Source organism: Bos indicus, chromosome 13 (genome assembly GCF_029378745.1).
Source record: "Bos indicus isolate NIAB-ARS_2022 breed Sahiwal x Tharparkar chromosome 13, NIAB-ARS_B.indTharparkar_mat_pri_1.0, whole genome shotgun sequence".
In the NCBI taxonomy this organism is placed as follows: Eukaryota; Metazoa; Chordata; class Mammalia; order Artiodactyla; family Bovidae; genus Bos; species Bos indicus.
This window is the reverse complement of record NC_091772.1, coordinates 46,699,643-46,716,176: the sequence shown is the minus strand read 5'-3', so window position 1 is coordinate 46,716,176 and position 16,534 is coordinate 46,699,643. Positions and strand designations below refer to the sequence as shown.

Sequence of the window (16,534 nt, the reverse complement as noted above, 5' to 3'; positions counted from 1 at the left end):
TCATAATGCAGACAATCATGTTTCAAAACACAACCAACCAACCTTTACGATTTCAAAATCCCAGCCAATATGTTACATCATTTTCTAGATTTGCCTCCCCCAACCTCCACCAATGAAGTCAACAAAAACTGTTGATTAACTTAAACCATTATCAATAATATTAACTAAGCCAAAATTCATGTTTAAACCATAAACGTTCTCATATTTTTTTATGATTAGAGTATTTTAAAGTAATCAAACATATTACTTTCCTCTGTGGATGAATACCTATTACAGTTATCTGGCACCTTCACAGAAAAATCCTATGTGTCTTCTGAATTCACAAAATATGCTGCAGTCACGCAAAGGAGTGGGATGGGGTTGATGCCACCTCAAGGGCCTGATCCGCATGCAGTCTGGGGACTGGGAGAGGACTGGTGCTCAGCTGTTCTCTCAGGAGTTGCAGTTAACTCTTAAAGCTGGACACCTTATGCTACTCAGTAAGGTTTACATACTCGGAGGCTGGGGCAGGTAGGCTCCAATCAATTTTGATCTCTTCTTTTCATATCCTTTTTGTGTGATGTCACCTGTAAGAGAAGGAAAGGAAGTTCAGAATGCTTTTCTCTGGTAGAGCTGAGCACTCAACTAAGAAGACATAGTCACGCATGTAGGTGTCTTCTGTTTCCTTATAATTTAAGAAGAAAGCACTTTACATCATTCACCTCGACTTTTCTTCTGCTTGCAAACATTCATTTAAGTTAGATAAAATCCTTTACAGTGCATGCACACTCTGGTCTCCGGCCCCTTCTCACAAGGTTTTGGCTCTGATGGAGTCCAGAATTAAGAGTATTGCAATCTTACATCTGCAGGGCAGGAAACCTCCCTGATCTACACAGCGCTCATTAACTTAATCAACAACGGATTCTGCTGGTGTCTACCCCAGTGAGAGCTGGCCCAAACCACCAATAATGAGCATCTTCCTTCGTTAAGGAGATTTTTTTTTAACTTATCAGACATGTCAGTTTCAGGGACTATACACTGATAAGGTACTTTTGAAAATAAGTGTCTAAAGCCAAAAAAAGGTAGATAAAAACAAATAAAGAGGACGTACGATCTATGGAATCCAAAATATACGACTAAGATGTTTACAATTAAAACAGGAATTAAATTGCTAAAGCCAGAGATTCAAGGATCGTTCGCTGCTAGGTTGCCAAGTACCTGGGACAAATAACCTTTATGACATGCAACAGCCTTTCCCAATTGCAAGCTCGAACATACCCCAAATGCTGATTTGTGCCACTGAATTTTTCTGAAACTCTTTAATTTTTCCCCTAATATCCTGACCAAACCATCATTCCTAAAATAGTTAAATATTAAAGTTTTAACAAAAATACAGCAAACAAATGAAAAGTTGTTGTGAGTCACACACAAGTTGCTAAGCCTGCTTTACCTGGTGGTGATGCTTGCTACATCTGATCAATCCAGAGGCACCCTGGGCCAAGAACTGCCTGGGCCACCACTGTTCCCAGCAGTCCACTCCGGCCCACAGAACTCATGACTAGTCTGTATACACAGAGCTGTAAACAACACAGATATAGGAAGAACTATCCCCCATTGACTATTGAGCATTTTTGATGCTAAAACAAACTGACCATTCTTTGAAGACAATACACCTATAACAATGCTAGTTTCTGTGCTAACTGTGCTGCTGCTCAGCATTTTATAAACTCGAAACCAGCTTGCTCCCTCCCGCAGAGGGAATGCCCAGAGGAAAATGTAAGCACGTGGCAGGGGACCGAGCACTTGCGTCAGGGTGTGTTGGTGGGAAAATCACGTCCTGGCCTGCCAGAAGGTCACCTGAGCATGGCAGGTACCTATTCTTTACCTGGTGTTTCCCTCAGCCCCTCCCTTCCCAGCCAATCTCACAGGTGCTCTGCACAGTCCTACCACAGAGTCCTAGTCTGGTGAACTAGTCCCTTCTGGCTTGTTCTTCACCCAGAGTTCAGCTCAGTTGTGAGGAGCAGATCAAGACAGCAGAGTAGGAAGATGTAGAGCTCACCTCCCACCATGAAAATTCTAAAACAGATCTCCACGTGGAGCAATTCTCACTGAAAACTAACCAGAGATTGGCAGAAAGACGGCAGTACAACTGAGACTGTAAGATCAATCCACATGGAACAGGGTAGGAAGGGAAAAGAAGTGATCAGGTCAGGACCTGTATACCAGGGAACAGCTGCGTGGAACGGGAAGGTCACAGGGACGGAGCTCTGCCCTGAGGAGCAGGCAGTTCAGCCACAGATCGGTGCCCTGGTCCTGGGGTCTGACAGCAAGACTAGCCCCATGGCTGGCTGGAGGGCCTGCAGACTAGCAGGAGGGCTGTGGGAAGCCTGGGCTCCATGGTGAGCAGCACAGCTGGCTTGACCCCAAGCGTGGCTGGTCTAGCCATGAAGGCTGCTCTAGCCACTGCCCATTTTTCACAGCCTGAGCCCAGTCCCGCCTGCTTCTCAATGGGGAGAGGGTCTGGCTGTGAGACTTAGAGCAGCGTAGACCCGAAGCAGTGACTGAGCAGGGTGGTGGCCACCACTGCTGGTGCTCAGACAGGTAGTAAGTCAGCCCCAACCTCTGTCTGGGGCTGAACCCCTCAACTCTGCTGAGAGCCCACACAGGCACCTCTTGATTCAGCATTGCTGGGGTGAGGGGCCTGGTGCCGGGATGGGGGAAACATATACTTAAAGGGAACAGAGTGGGTTCAGACTTAACTCTCAGGGCTTCTGCTCCAAGCAACCTGGGACCCTGCCCACTCCACAGGGTGGTGATGTCACCAAGCAGAGAGGAGCAGAGGGGAAGCCCAGCTCACACAAGGCTCCAGGCCTTGCCCTTCCACCTCCAGCCCCTCCTCCTACCAAGGCCAGAGCTGCCACCACACCCTGGGAAGACATGACTTGTGCTCACAACAAGTAATGAAGCAAAAATAAACAGTTTAAGAGATAAAGAATTTAAAGCATTAGCAATAAGAATCCTAACTAAACTTGGGAAAGATACACATGAACACAGTGAGAATTTTAACAAGAAACTAGAAAATATATATATTTTTTAAAGAATCAGTCAGAACTGAAGAATACAGTAAGTGAAATGAGAAACACACTAGAAGGAAAGAAAAGCAGATTAGGTTATACAGAGGTACACATAATGATCTGGAAGACAGAAGGATGGAAATCACACATTATAAGAACAGTAAAAAGAAAGGCAAATTTAAAAATGAGAACAGTTTAAATGGCCTCTGGGACAACATCAAGCATATTAACCACCATGTTATAGAGGTTCCAGAAGGAGAAGAGACAGAGAAGAGGGTAAAATACGTGTCTGATGAAATTATGGCTGGGAACTTCCCAAAACTGAAAAAGGAAACATATCCAGGAAGACGAAGCATGGAGGGTCCCATCCCAAATGAGATGAACTCAGAGACCCACACCAAGACATGTCATAATCAAACGGGCAAAAGTTACAGATAAAGAGGATTCCAAAGGCAGCAAGAGGAAAACAAGGAGTCACATTCAAGGGATTCCGCGTAAGGCTGTCAGCTGATTTTTCAGCAGAAACTCTGCAGGCCAGAAGGGAGTAGCGTGATACATATCAAGTGCTGAAAGGTAAAAACTCTCGCAACCTACAATACTCTACCCAGCAAGATTATCATTCAGGATCGAATAAAAGATTAAAAAAATTAAAAAAAAACTTCTCAGAGGAGCAAAAACTCAGAGTTCATCAATACTGAACCTACCCTAAAAGAAATGTTAAAGGATCTTCTCTTAGTGGAAGCAAAAAGGCTACACAAGAAGGATCTTTAGGAAAGAGAAAAATCCCACTAATAAAGGCAGACACATACTTGATCCTCAGCCACTTAAACAAGCTAGGAGAAAGATTCAAAGTTCAGTTCAAGTTCTAAAAATTTCCCAGATGAACGTTTAAGTACGCGGGGGGCAGGAGGGGGGAGAGGGGCAGAGGTCCCCTCCCTTGAAGCCAACCTTAGAGGTCACCTTAGCGGATACTGACTCTTCACCCTCACTCTGGAAAGCTCCAGCTGCTAAAGATCTTGGCCCAAAGCAAAACAGGCACTTTTCGGCACGAAGCCACAGCTCTTCTTTAAAGGGGAGATGTTAAGGTCGGCCTCACAGACGCCTCCACACAGGTTCCTAATCCCACAGACTCAGAAAGCTAGGTGGGAGGCGGAGTCAGGACTTCCACACAGGCGTTCTATTTTAGCCCCACTGCTACATGCTGGCATGAAGCAGTCAGCTCGGAGAACCTGCAGACACGACTCGGGAATCCCAGGGTGCTATCATCTCTCCAAACCAAGCAGAGGGAAAGGGAAACACTATTTACTGAATGACTTCCACACCTCATGAATTTTATCTAAATCACAGGTTGGCTAACTACAAATCCAGCCTGTGAGTTGTTTTTGGAAATAAAGTTTTACCGGCACACAGTTATGCTGCCTGGTAAGCACCACAACACACACCGTGCAGCCTGCAAAGCCAGAAGTATAAACTACTGAGCCCCCTCCTACATGTCCTAAGTAATCTCTTTTAATCCTTATAACCACTGATTTTACAGGTAAGCAGTCAAGGTGCAAATTGTATTTGTTTCTCGCCCAGGGCCTCAAATCGAAAAAGAAAACAACCTTTGTCCAACTCCAAAACTTTTCCCATAGAAACCACACCTGGAGTTTTCACTCAAGCCTCCCTATGTGACCACTGGTCAGCATTCTCACCACCTGATGTCCTGCCCAGTTCTCCACCTGACTAGGAACCCTCGCACCCCACTGCCTGTTTCCATGCCCCCATCCCTGCCCTGTCTCACTAACACCTCAGGCCACACTGAATTCTGCACAAGTCTCATGAGCCTTGGGATGGCTGCTCAGTTTTGTTTTGTTTTTTTGTAACACATACAAGTGGCTTACCTTCCCATGAAGGGTCAGTGTCCTAAAGAACCAAGTGTGGCTCCACTGTTCTACAGACCAGAACTGTATGTTGATGGAGTTAGTCACAAATGAGCTGCAGACACCAACATACAGAGGGACTTCAAATGGTGACTGGATAGACACTGCATTCAGAATCAGGGCAAATGGCTGGTGACTACTTAACTGTTTCGTGGCCACATCGAGAAAGGCAGAGGGAAATCGAGGATTACTCCATGATTAAAGTGTGTGAGACACTGGCCTGGCTCACTGTCACACAAAGGATCTAGTCTGCAACAAGGGCAGGTTCCTCGGGTGCCCCACCCCAGGCATCAGAGCTGAAACGTCCTCACTGCATTTCCTTTTTCACACACAAAGTTCAGTTATTTTAACTCTGGGGCTACTTCAGCTTCTGGTAGACAGAGGTCCATCAGATTATTTATATCAAAGTTACTACAAGTTTATATAAATAGGGGAATCTTGTGTTCAACCAATGAGGATCTTGGGAAAATACAGTAAGGTAGGTGGCTAGAGACAGAAGAGAGAAACTGGAAGCCTAGATGGCCGAGAGAAGGAAACAAGATGGGTTAAAGAAGGTTCTATAAAAGATCGATGCTGGCCAGGTTTACACACAACTAAACCCAGAGCAGCTCCTTGGTTTCTGCCTGAGGCTGACCTACAATCAAGGCCATGGTGTCATCAGTTGGCTATTCCCCACCTCTGCTCCTCCCTCTGGATCTGTAATGAGCACACTGTCTTCAGGGTGAAACTTGCAAACTCAAGGCAGAAACACTACAAGAGGAACCATGCTCCACACCACATTTCTAAGCAAGAGGTTATTAAAACCTATCAATCTACAAAGACTATTCCATGGTTTATGGCAGGTTCATTAGTATTCTTTCAACCTGGAAGCTAAAAGAAACACTGTATCAAGGAAACGTGTAGATCACTTCCACATGCTGCATCTACATGTTGTTCCTTGAAAAGGAGCAGATAGCTGCTAATGTTGAAGGACATAGGCTGCAGGATGCCTTGCTTGAGAATTTTCCATACAAAATCCTGAAGAGCTATTTTCCCATGTTTTGATACTCAAGATACCCATTTAACTCATTTCAGAAATAAGTAAATGCAGAAATCATTTGTAACCTCAGTGAAGAGAAAATAAAAGTGGTTTTTTGAGACAGTTTCTATTAATACTTTATCAAAAGTTATTTATATTACTATTCCTGGACAAAAGAGTTTCGTAAAATTGAGAATTTCAACAGTAGAAATTAAAGTTCTCATGTGTTCTGTAACAAAGAAAAGAGACTTACAGTCAAGTTAAAAATCTCAACTGAAAATGCAAGTCAAGTGAAGCCCCCAACATGTGGTTGAATCTCACTGACTCAGAAATCATTCTCCTTCCCAGGTCGTGAAGAAGTCTTTTTCCTATTTATACTGTAGTCAAGAGTTTTCAGGCAAACCCTGAGTATTAGGAAAATGACGGGAAAACTGGCCCAGGAAATGCAAGGAGGGAGATGATACTGCAGCTCCTCTCTTCTTCCATCCTGGCTTCATTCTGGCAGTCAGACTCGGGAATCTGCAGAGCCCTGCGGGCCTCTGGTCAGAACAGGGAAACCTGCAGAGCCAGCAGTGCCCCCAGGAGGGTAGTATGTGAGCCACCACATGGCTGGGTCAGCACCAGGGAAACAGATCAGCCTAACAGGGACGGTTTCCATTCTTGGTGTCAGGAGTTTATTTTATTATTTAATGCTGGAACGAATGCTTTATTTAACAAAGCAGTCATTTCCATGTTTGGAATTTTATGGCTGTCAGGAACCTTCAGAATGCCTCTCTCCTAAGCCAATGGCTTTATAAGGCTTAGGGAGCACCCTTGACAGCCTTCTCCCTCCCGCCTAGCTGCTGAAGGCAGCGTCTGTCCTCTTTTCCGCATAGATTCTGCTGTCCTGGCAAGAACCCACCTGTCCAGGGGAGTAGAAGCAGGCAGACCGGGGACCTCTCCTCACCTTAAACATAAACTGGGGGGTCCGCACATCAACTAATTTCTCTGGGTCTCATCTTTCTCAGTAACAAAATATCGGTAAATAACGCCTATTACCTTCCACCGTAGTTGAAAAGATCGAATACACAGAAAGTGAAAATGTCTCAGAAAGCACGAAGTAAGGAAGAAAACACAGTTTAAAAACCCAGCATGTACTTGTGTGGAATCTATCACAAGGGCAAACTTGTAGGCTCTCAGGCGGGGCTCCTGCTCCAGCTGGGCAGGAAGAATTCCAAGCTCAGCAGGCAGGCGGCAGGGCAAGCCAAGAGCGTGATGGCTCCAGGGGAGCCAGATGGAAGACAGCAGATAATGGAGCTATCAGAAACCCTGAGGAAACTCTTAAGCCCAACCTCTTAGGCATCCACACACTTCTCTTTCACCCCTGCCACCATCATCATCACTGAATCCCAGATGTTATCAGCTCTCCCTGCATCCCCCACACAGCCACTCACAGCTCCGGATCTCAGTCCTCTGCACCCGCAGCCAGACTGGCTTCCCACTTAAGAGGGTGGTGAGACTGCACAACCTCGTCCTGTAGCCTGGAGGAGGCTGTTCACGGCTCTCAGGATTGAGGGCAAACCCATCAGCTGGGCCTTCACGTCCTTCCAGAGCCTGGGCCCATGTCTCACAACACAGTATCACTTCACAGTTCATTATGTTTTCCTTTGTTACTATAATATATGTACTGCTGGAGTTATCACTCATTTTTCTCAGGTTTATGTCGTATTTTCCATGTAAAACTTAGAAATTGGAGTTTCATAAAACATTCTTTAAATAAGGCCATTGTTCAGTTGCTAAGGCATGTCTGACTCTGTGACCCATGGACTGTAGCCTACCTACCAGGCTTGAATATAATCTCAGGATTATAAAATCACCAGGACTTATTCAAATAGTATAATGGGAAAAAAATTCTCAAGAACTACATATTAACATGGTTCAGATTTCATGTTTATGTCAATAACCAAAAAGTTTCTCAAAACATTTAGTAAATGGCATGACCAGAAAGAATAATATGTATTTTAAACATGCAGTATGAAAAGACTCTGATGCTGGGAGGGATTGGGGGTAGGAGGAGAAGGGGATGACAGAGGATGAGATGGCTGGATGGCATCACTGACTCGATAGACGCAAGTCTGAGTGAACTCCAGGAGTTGGTGATGGACAGGGAGGCCTGGAGTGCTGCAGTTCATGGGGTCGCAAAGAGTCGGACACGACTGAGCGACTGAACTGAAATGAAGTGATGTTGAAATCGTAACTCTAGCCAGTAATGCCCAGATGCTATCACTTAACTCTGACACTTGTCAAGTGTCAGACACTCTGACAAGTGTCAAGAGTCCGGAGGGGGCGTGCACGTCCACAATCACAGGGGCCTCTTTCTCTTGCAGAGTCTTCCACAGAGCAGAAGTTTCATCTTGATGAATTCAGTTTACCCACTCTTCATTTCAGGGATTGTGCTTTTAGTTTCAATCTAAGAATGATTTGCTTCGCCATCAGACTTGAAGATTTCTCTTTTTTTGCTAGACGTTTTGTCGTTTTACATTTTACACTGAGATCTATGAGACTTAAGTTAATTTTTGTACAAGGCATGGGATTCAGGTCTAGATTATCGTTATTGGTCTATGGATGTCCAATTGCTCCAATGTGATTTATGGGAAAGATCATCCCTTTGCCACCACTGAATTAGTTTTGCTTCTTGGTCAAAAATTGGGCATTTTGTATAGGCCTGAGTCCCCCATCCCATTCCACTGCACTGTGGGTCTAACACACACTGTTGACAACTGTGGCTACTCAGGAAGACTTATTAGCACTGGAAAGAATGATTCTCCTACTTTATTCTTCTTTGTCAAAGTTGTTTGGGCTATTTGAGGCCCTTTCCCTCTCCACATAAATTTTAGGAAATGTCTGTGGTATCTACCACAAACTTTGCTAAGCAAACTGCTTTGATAGGAGTTCTCCTAAATTCATGTATCAGTTTAGGGAGAACTGACATCTTTACACACTGCATCATCTGATCCGTGAACAAGGTATTTAACTCTTTGATCTCTTTCACCAGCAGTCTGTGGTTTTCATCATCCTGACCCTGTGATAAAGCATGTTTCAATATGTCATGGGGACATATGACATATGACACAGGGACATACGATTCCATCCCCTGCGGCCTGTGCTGTCTATTCCACCAGTAGGCCCCCAGGCAGCTTCAAGAAGCCCAAGATGTGGCCAGCATGTCAAAAGTCAAGGTGATATAGGCCTGGCTTTCCTCTTTGAAATGAGGAGCCACCACAGCCCTCTGCTTCTTCTACCAAAGAGGATAAAACATTGTACTCTGACCTTCTGGAAATCCAGGATCTGAAGGGCACACTACTACTGCCCAACGCTGAATGACCTCTGAAATGACTATAAAATACAACTTTCACTTGGCCCTTATTGAATTAGCTTCCTACTCATTCCTAAGCTTTACCTCAAAATTCCCAAATGCGATGGAAGTGACCCTGACTTTCATTTTTGCATTCATTTACTCGTTCATCGAGATCCTACCATGTGCCAGAAACAGATACAGTCCCTAAACACTGCTGAATGAAAGACTAAACAGTTATATTCTCACTTTTAAAACCTGTTTAAAGGTATATATAAAGGGATGCCTAAATTAATGAGTCCAGGAACTGTCTTAAACAAATTGCCCCATCTGGACAAGTAACAGGAATAAAATGGAAACAAAGATTTTATTAGAAACATTAAAACGAATGAATATTATTTCCCTTAGTTTTGCAAGATGCAGAATATTCTAGGATTTTTATATTATTTTATCTTCAAATTATATAATGTGAATATATATAAATATGTCTTTAAATATTTATATACATAAGACATGTAGTAAGCTAGTTATTTTGAGCTAGTTTGTATAATGGTTACTTCTTTTTATAAGACTAATGAGCTGCAGGAAACACTCCAACAAAAGCTCTGAGGCTTCTTGTGCACAAAATCACTTTCAAGATCAGAATCACCCTGAACTATTGGGAGTAACATATCTGGACAATCTTGGCACATAATGTGTATAATAAAGTTTTGATGAATCCACTACCTAAATAAATAATAATAACCATGACAGTATAAAACTTCTAACTTACAGAAATATGTTTTCTAAACATTTTGCCCAACTTTGATCAAGTGGCAATTCTTAATATACTTATTCAAAAGGTAAATAAGGAAGCATAAAGTACATAATCCTCTACCCAGTGATGTGTCATTAGAGGAGGAGGCACTATAAACAATGATCCGTGTTCTATAGTTGCAATCAACCATCTGCTGGATATTCAAGTACATGTGTATTTAGAGGTAATCGTTATAAAATAACATGCATATTCCAATATGTGAACCATACAATCAAAGAATAAGGAAAAAATCTTTCGTTTAAAATAAAAAAAATGATGAGTAATCAAAGTCTGAATCAACTGCAAAGATAATGTGAAAATGTGCTAATGTGGCAAACCAGCTTGGACAGAAAGCAATTCAGACTAGCCACGGGTCAGGGCAGAAAAGCACAGATGAAACAGAGACGACCTAACTCAGTGTGCAAGCACAGTGCCAACGATGTGCAACTGTGTTCAGACCTCCGCAGTAACTCTTCTGTGCCTATACATGCCCAGCACGGCTTCCAGTCCTTGGCACTTAAATTCAAATTCCCACATGGTAATACCTTTCACATCATCACATACCACACATCAACCAACTCCCTGATAAGCTCAGCTACTGTCATTCTCTGGTGAGAGCATGTAATGTGAAAACGTTACAGAGTCAATACAGGAAACAAGACTGGGTGAACTTTAATCTTGATCACTAGTTAAAATGACATTTGGGGAACACGTGAAACTGCCATAATTCCTCAAAGGAAAGCAAAAAATATATTCAGTTGAACAAAAATGAAAACCAGAATTTGTAGAACATTGCCAACACAGTGATATAGACATGTACCTTTAATGCCATAGGTACCCATCTGGAAAGAGGAAAGGTCTCAAGTCAACAATCTAAACCTCTACCTTAAGAAAAATAGAAAAAGAAAAATAAACCCAATGTGAGTGGAAAAAATAAGAGCAGAAATGGAAGAAACTGAAAACAAGAAAAATCAGTCAAACCAAAACCTACAAGGAAAATCCCAAAGTGTCTACAAAATCAACTCCTAGAACCAATAACATACAAAGGCAAACCATATTAATATATAGTAGCAATGGATATTTGGAATTAAAATTTAAAAAACAATCTCATTTACAGTAGTTATGTAAATGAGACATACTTAGGTACAAATCTAATAAAACATGCAAGACCTGGACAGGATCTGTAGGATCAAAAGGATCTGCATGCTGAGAACTACAAAATGCTGATTAAAGAAATCAAAGAATCCTCGTAAATAGCGACTGACATACACACACTACTATATGTAAAATAGGTAACTTATAAGAACTTGCTGTACAGCTCAGGGAACTCTACTCAATATTCTGTAATAACCTATATGGGAAAAGAATCTAAAAAAGAATGGATATATGTATAACTGATTCACTTTGCTGTACAGTAGAAACAACACTGTAAACCAACTATACTCTAATGAAAAAATTTTAAAAAGAAGCATGCCATATATGTGGAATAAAAAACTCAACATAATGAAGATACCAATTCTCCCCAATTAATGTACAGATTTAACACAATTCCAATTAAAATCTTAGTGATTTTTTTTTTGTAGATACAGAAAAGCTAATTGTAAAAGTTATATGAAATGGCAAAGGAATTAGAATAGCAGGAAGGTTTTGATAAAGGAGAATAAAGTTGGAGCAATCACCCTGCTTGATTTTAAGATCATCAGAAAGTTATAATAATCAAAACAATGTGGTGAAGATACAGATGAACAGAGTCCAGAAATAGATTCCCCCAAATATGGCTGATTTTGACAAAGGCACAAAACAAATTTAATAGAGAAAGGACAGCCTTTTACACATGGTGCTGGAATAACTGGCCATCTATTTGGGGAAAGAAACCACACACAAACCCATCTTCAATCAACCCTTACATATTCTATAAAAATTAACTCGAGATGCATGGCAGCTCTAAATGCAAAACATAAAACTAAAAACTTGTACAGGAAAACATAGGGGAAATCCTAATTTGGGGAACACAAAGAATTTTAGACATGACACTAAAAGCATGAGTTGTAAAAGAAAAAATAAGGTGGACTTCATAAAAATTTTAAAGTTTTCTTCTGAAAAAAATGCACTCGAGAAAATGGAACCTCAGCCAGTGACTGTGAGAAAATATCTTCACACCATGTATTTAACAACTAACATTCTAATTTAAAAAGTGGCAAAGACTCAGACATTTCAATAAAGTAGATGAACAGCTTGCAAAGAGCACAATAAAATTCATAGAACTGGACAGTCAATTTTACTATTAATATATGCTAATTTTAAAAACAAAGTGAAACTACTTTACTATTAGAGAGAAAGAGAACTTGTACCAGGGGCTCCAAGGCATCTATTTTACAGATTATTACAAGTCCATGAAAGGATTGCTTGCCGCAAGTGACACTTTAACCCAGGAGGAGACAGTGAGCAAGTGAGGAGATGATGGCTTATGCACAAGATGAAAGAGAAAAATAAATTTCAGTAATATTCAGAAATATAATTGACCCAGCTCTTAACCTGCTGTTACCCAGAAAACTGTCTTAGGTCCTGGTGAACCACTGTATAGAAAATTACGTAGTATTTTTTTAACATATTTTAAGTTCCTTTTAAGAAGAATCTTTGTTCTTCTCCCTATGGTTTTCATGAAGATTCTCTATATATCATATAAACATCACAGCAGTCATGAAAGACCCTGTCTAAATCCACTGCAGGGACTTTCCCTCCATCGCCCCAACATTCTGATTTCAATTCCAACTCAAAAGGCACATTCCCTTCCTGATTACTTCACCCAATAATGAAACTCCAGATCCCTAATGACACTCAGAGTGAAAAAGTCAACTCCTTTCAACTTCTGGCTAACAGACAAAAGCCATTCTCAACAGTTTTGAGAACTGAGAGACAATTACATAGAAAGACCTCTAATCCAAAATGTGTATGAATTACAGTATTACTTTCCAAAAAAAAAAAAAGAAAGACCTCAACCCCTTCGTATGCTGGTGTCTGCATATGCCCTCACTCCCAAGCCTTCAACCCCAATGCCTGCCGGTGCAGAGTTACAAAGAGCAACAGAGAATATTTATCCTCAGGGCCCCATACTGTATATGTCATTGTCAAATCACCACTGGACAGAAATCTGTTCAAATGCTCTGTGGAAAATAAAAGCCATCTCAGATAGACACATGAAGAAAGCAATTCTGAGGAGGAGGATCTCCACCCCAATCCGAGCTGACATTCCTGCTTCCCAACACCTCTGCTGTAGGTGGGCAAAATCGAGAATCCCCCACATGGTGTAGCCTCTTGATGCCACAGAGCAATCCCAGGCATGAACCACCTGCAAGTTCCAGGACGAAAACAGTCCACAGTTCCTGCACCGGCTGAAACAGATTCACCACCAGCATCCCGGTTAGGACTAAATTATACAGGATAAATAAAAACAGGATCTGAAAGTTACAAGATGCCAATTCAGAGGAAAACAGCCAGAAAACTCTGATCTAAATTACAGATAATGGAGATTTTTTCCCTAGTATCATTCTGTTATCTCACTTTGCAACTAAATAACTTGGTATAACTTCCTTAAAAAAAAAAAATCATAAAGAATGAACAAAAAATGACAGCTAACCTAATTCTTTTCAGCTTCCTACTAAAAACAGGAACAAATCAAAATTACTGAAGTTATCACACCTTGTATCTTCAATGTCCCCTATTTCAAATGGTAAACCCTCACTGTCCCAAATAGAACCTACTTTAAGAAAAAAAACAGGTAGGCTCTTTGTTTCTTAACACTTGGAGCCACTTTTAAATACCTCTATGTGAGCACATGTGAATGACTGGTGGCTAGGTTCAACTCATTCATTCATTCAACACTGAATGAGCATGGCTGTGAAACCCTGCTCAGGAGAGCAGGTTCTAGCGTGAACATACACATGTGCTGACACTGGAACAGCCCAGCTGCCTCGCTGGACCTATGTCTGTCCTGGAAGAGACTCAAAGAGGAACAGAGGATGGGGTGCAGTTACCAAGTATTTTGAAGAGCAACTTCAGTTTCAAACTTTTAAAGGAAACAACTAACAGTGAGCACCTCATAAATAAGGAGTTAGTAACACTCCATCTTCTCCTACAATCCTTCTTAAAGCATACATGAGCCATCTAAAGAGTCCCAGGCTCCCCAAGTGGTGCAGTGGTAAAGAACCTGCCTGCAATGCAGGAGACACCAGGGATGCGGGTTCGATCCCTAGGTCGGCAAGATCCCCTGGAGAAGTAAATGGCAACTCATTCCAGTATTCTTGCCTGGGAAATCCCATGGACAGAGGGGCCTGGTGGGCTATCGTCCATTGGGTCACAAAAGAGTCAGACACAACTTAGCTACTAAACAACAACAAGGGAGTGCAACAGACACTGTTGTGGGGAACAGAGAGGAAATGTCAGGGTGGGGCTGCTTCTGTGCTGTGCTGCTGTAGCACACGAGTTGGGGAAGATTAAGGCCATGCTTTTCAACTTTCTCCATCCATCAAGCTCTCACACTTGTTGGCAACACACCCCCAGCCGAGAAAAAGCCTGTCTTTATTTCCTTTCCCTGCATCGTGGCTACAGTAAGTGTACGGCTCACCTATTACCCTTAATGGGTCCTTTTACATTTTCTGTTCATAAATATTTACCTTCCTAAGGCTTTGATGTTAAAAACTTTAAAACGCAGTCCAGGGACGTCCCTGGTGGTCCAGTGATTAAGAACCTGCCTAGCAGTGCAGAGGACACGGGCTTGATCTCTGATTGAGGAACTGAGATCCCACATGCTGTGAAGCAACTAAGCCCACGTGCCACCACTAGAGTCTAGCACCCCAACTAGAGTCCACATGCTGCAACTGAGACTCGACGCAGCCAAATGAATATTAAAAAAAATTTTTAATGCAGTCCACAAATATTTCTGGTTTTAGTTTGTTTCTGTTTTGTTTTTACCCTAGAGACACATTATTAAGGTAAACCAAATTCACAAAAATTATAAAGGTTTCCTGAAAACTAACTTCTAATTACAAGGGGAAAAATGACTTTCTACTATTAATACTGATATAGAAGAATGTTGATGTCTTCTTAAAGGGAGAAAAACACTGAATATTTATACATACATGAGCACACGTATCTGCAGTGGTATCCAAACAATTTAAGTGTTCTTACAAATGTGGGTCCAACTACTTAAAAAACTGTAAGTTAAAACCACGCGACTTTTAAGAGTCCTACACTACACTTTCTAAATACATGTACCCAATAGGGGTATTTTCCTTCGGGGTCACTATTCCTAAATTAACATTCCATTTTTAGTCACTGGTTTTAGAATTTGTGATTAGTTTGGGTAAAAGAACTATATTTAATTTCTGATATTGAATTAATGACTTCCAGAAAAAAAGCTACTGAATTAATGACTTTTAGGGGGAAAAAAGATAAACTTTCAAGCTAAATTTGCTGGACCTCATATAAGCTAAAAGATTTGGTTTTTTAAGTTATCTCTGTTGTGTTTGTGTATGTTTCCCTTGAGAATGGAAATATCCACCTAATTTTATTCAAAAACAACAGACACCTGTACAGGGTTTGACCAACCGTCACTCTTCAGTGTGACCCTGACCCTTCACTGTGCCTGACATACCCTCCAAGCAGAAGTCAGTAATGATAACCAAGAGGGTATGAGCAGAAAGGTGACAACAGTCTCAGTGTTTAGCATTCATGTAGGTATTTACACTAGTAAAATATTCACCACAGGAAAACAAACAAAACCCACCCACGTTCACTCTTGATGGCGGGCAGATTTGTACGATGTCCTCTGCACAATAGTTTTAAGTATCTTGTTAAGTAAAAGGATCTAACTGGAACCTTCAAGAGAAGTAAACTTTTATGCAAAGAGATAGGCATTTGCAAACACTAATGGTGAAGACGGGACTTCACCCCAGGCTATCCATCGTGCAGGCCACAGGAGGCAGAAGCCACGCTCTATGATCCCTGTTCACACACTGAATGCAAAGTTTCTCAGCTCAACAATGTAAAGACTCTGATGCCCGATGTACTTAAACTGTAAATTTCCACAGAGTTAGAAAACAAGAAAATGAAGCAGCTCCCAGTGACACCCCGTTGTGTCCACCAATGGGCAAGGACAGCATGAATGTAGCCACATCAGAGTGAAAAAGGTCCTGTCTGTCTCACTGGCTCTGAGGGATGACTACTGAATCCCATTACGGACACCTGCCCACACTGACGAACTACACTGTCTCCTTACGCCTCATTCTACCCAGACATTCTAACCAACAGGAGTGTTCCCTTCAGCCCTGCTGCTCACAAAATCTGAGCTTCCACTGATTGCTTGAGGAGTTTAAACAGCAGACCTGTGGCCCAGTTCAGGAAAGGGAGCCG

At 41.9% G+C, this 16,534-nt stretch overlaps 1 protein-coding gene across 4 annotated transcripts in view; it reads right to left on the bottom strand.

Moving 5' to 3' along the window:
* Positions 1 to 16,534, bottom strand: part of DIP2C (disco interacting protein 2 homolog C) — a 294,165-nt gene that overhangs the window by 138,415 nt on the left and 139,216 nt on the right. For all 4 annotated transcript variants that reach the window (XM_070801128.1, XM_070801126.1, XM_070801127.1 and 1 more), the window contains exon 2: positions 495 to 566. In XM_070801128.1, the coding sequence (XP_070657229.1) occupies positions 495 to 566 (72 nt within the window). The remainder of the gene's footprint in view (positions 1 to 494; positions 567 to 16,534) is intronic.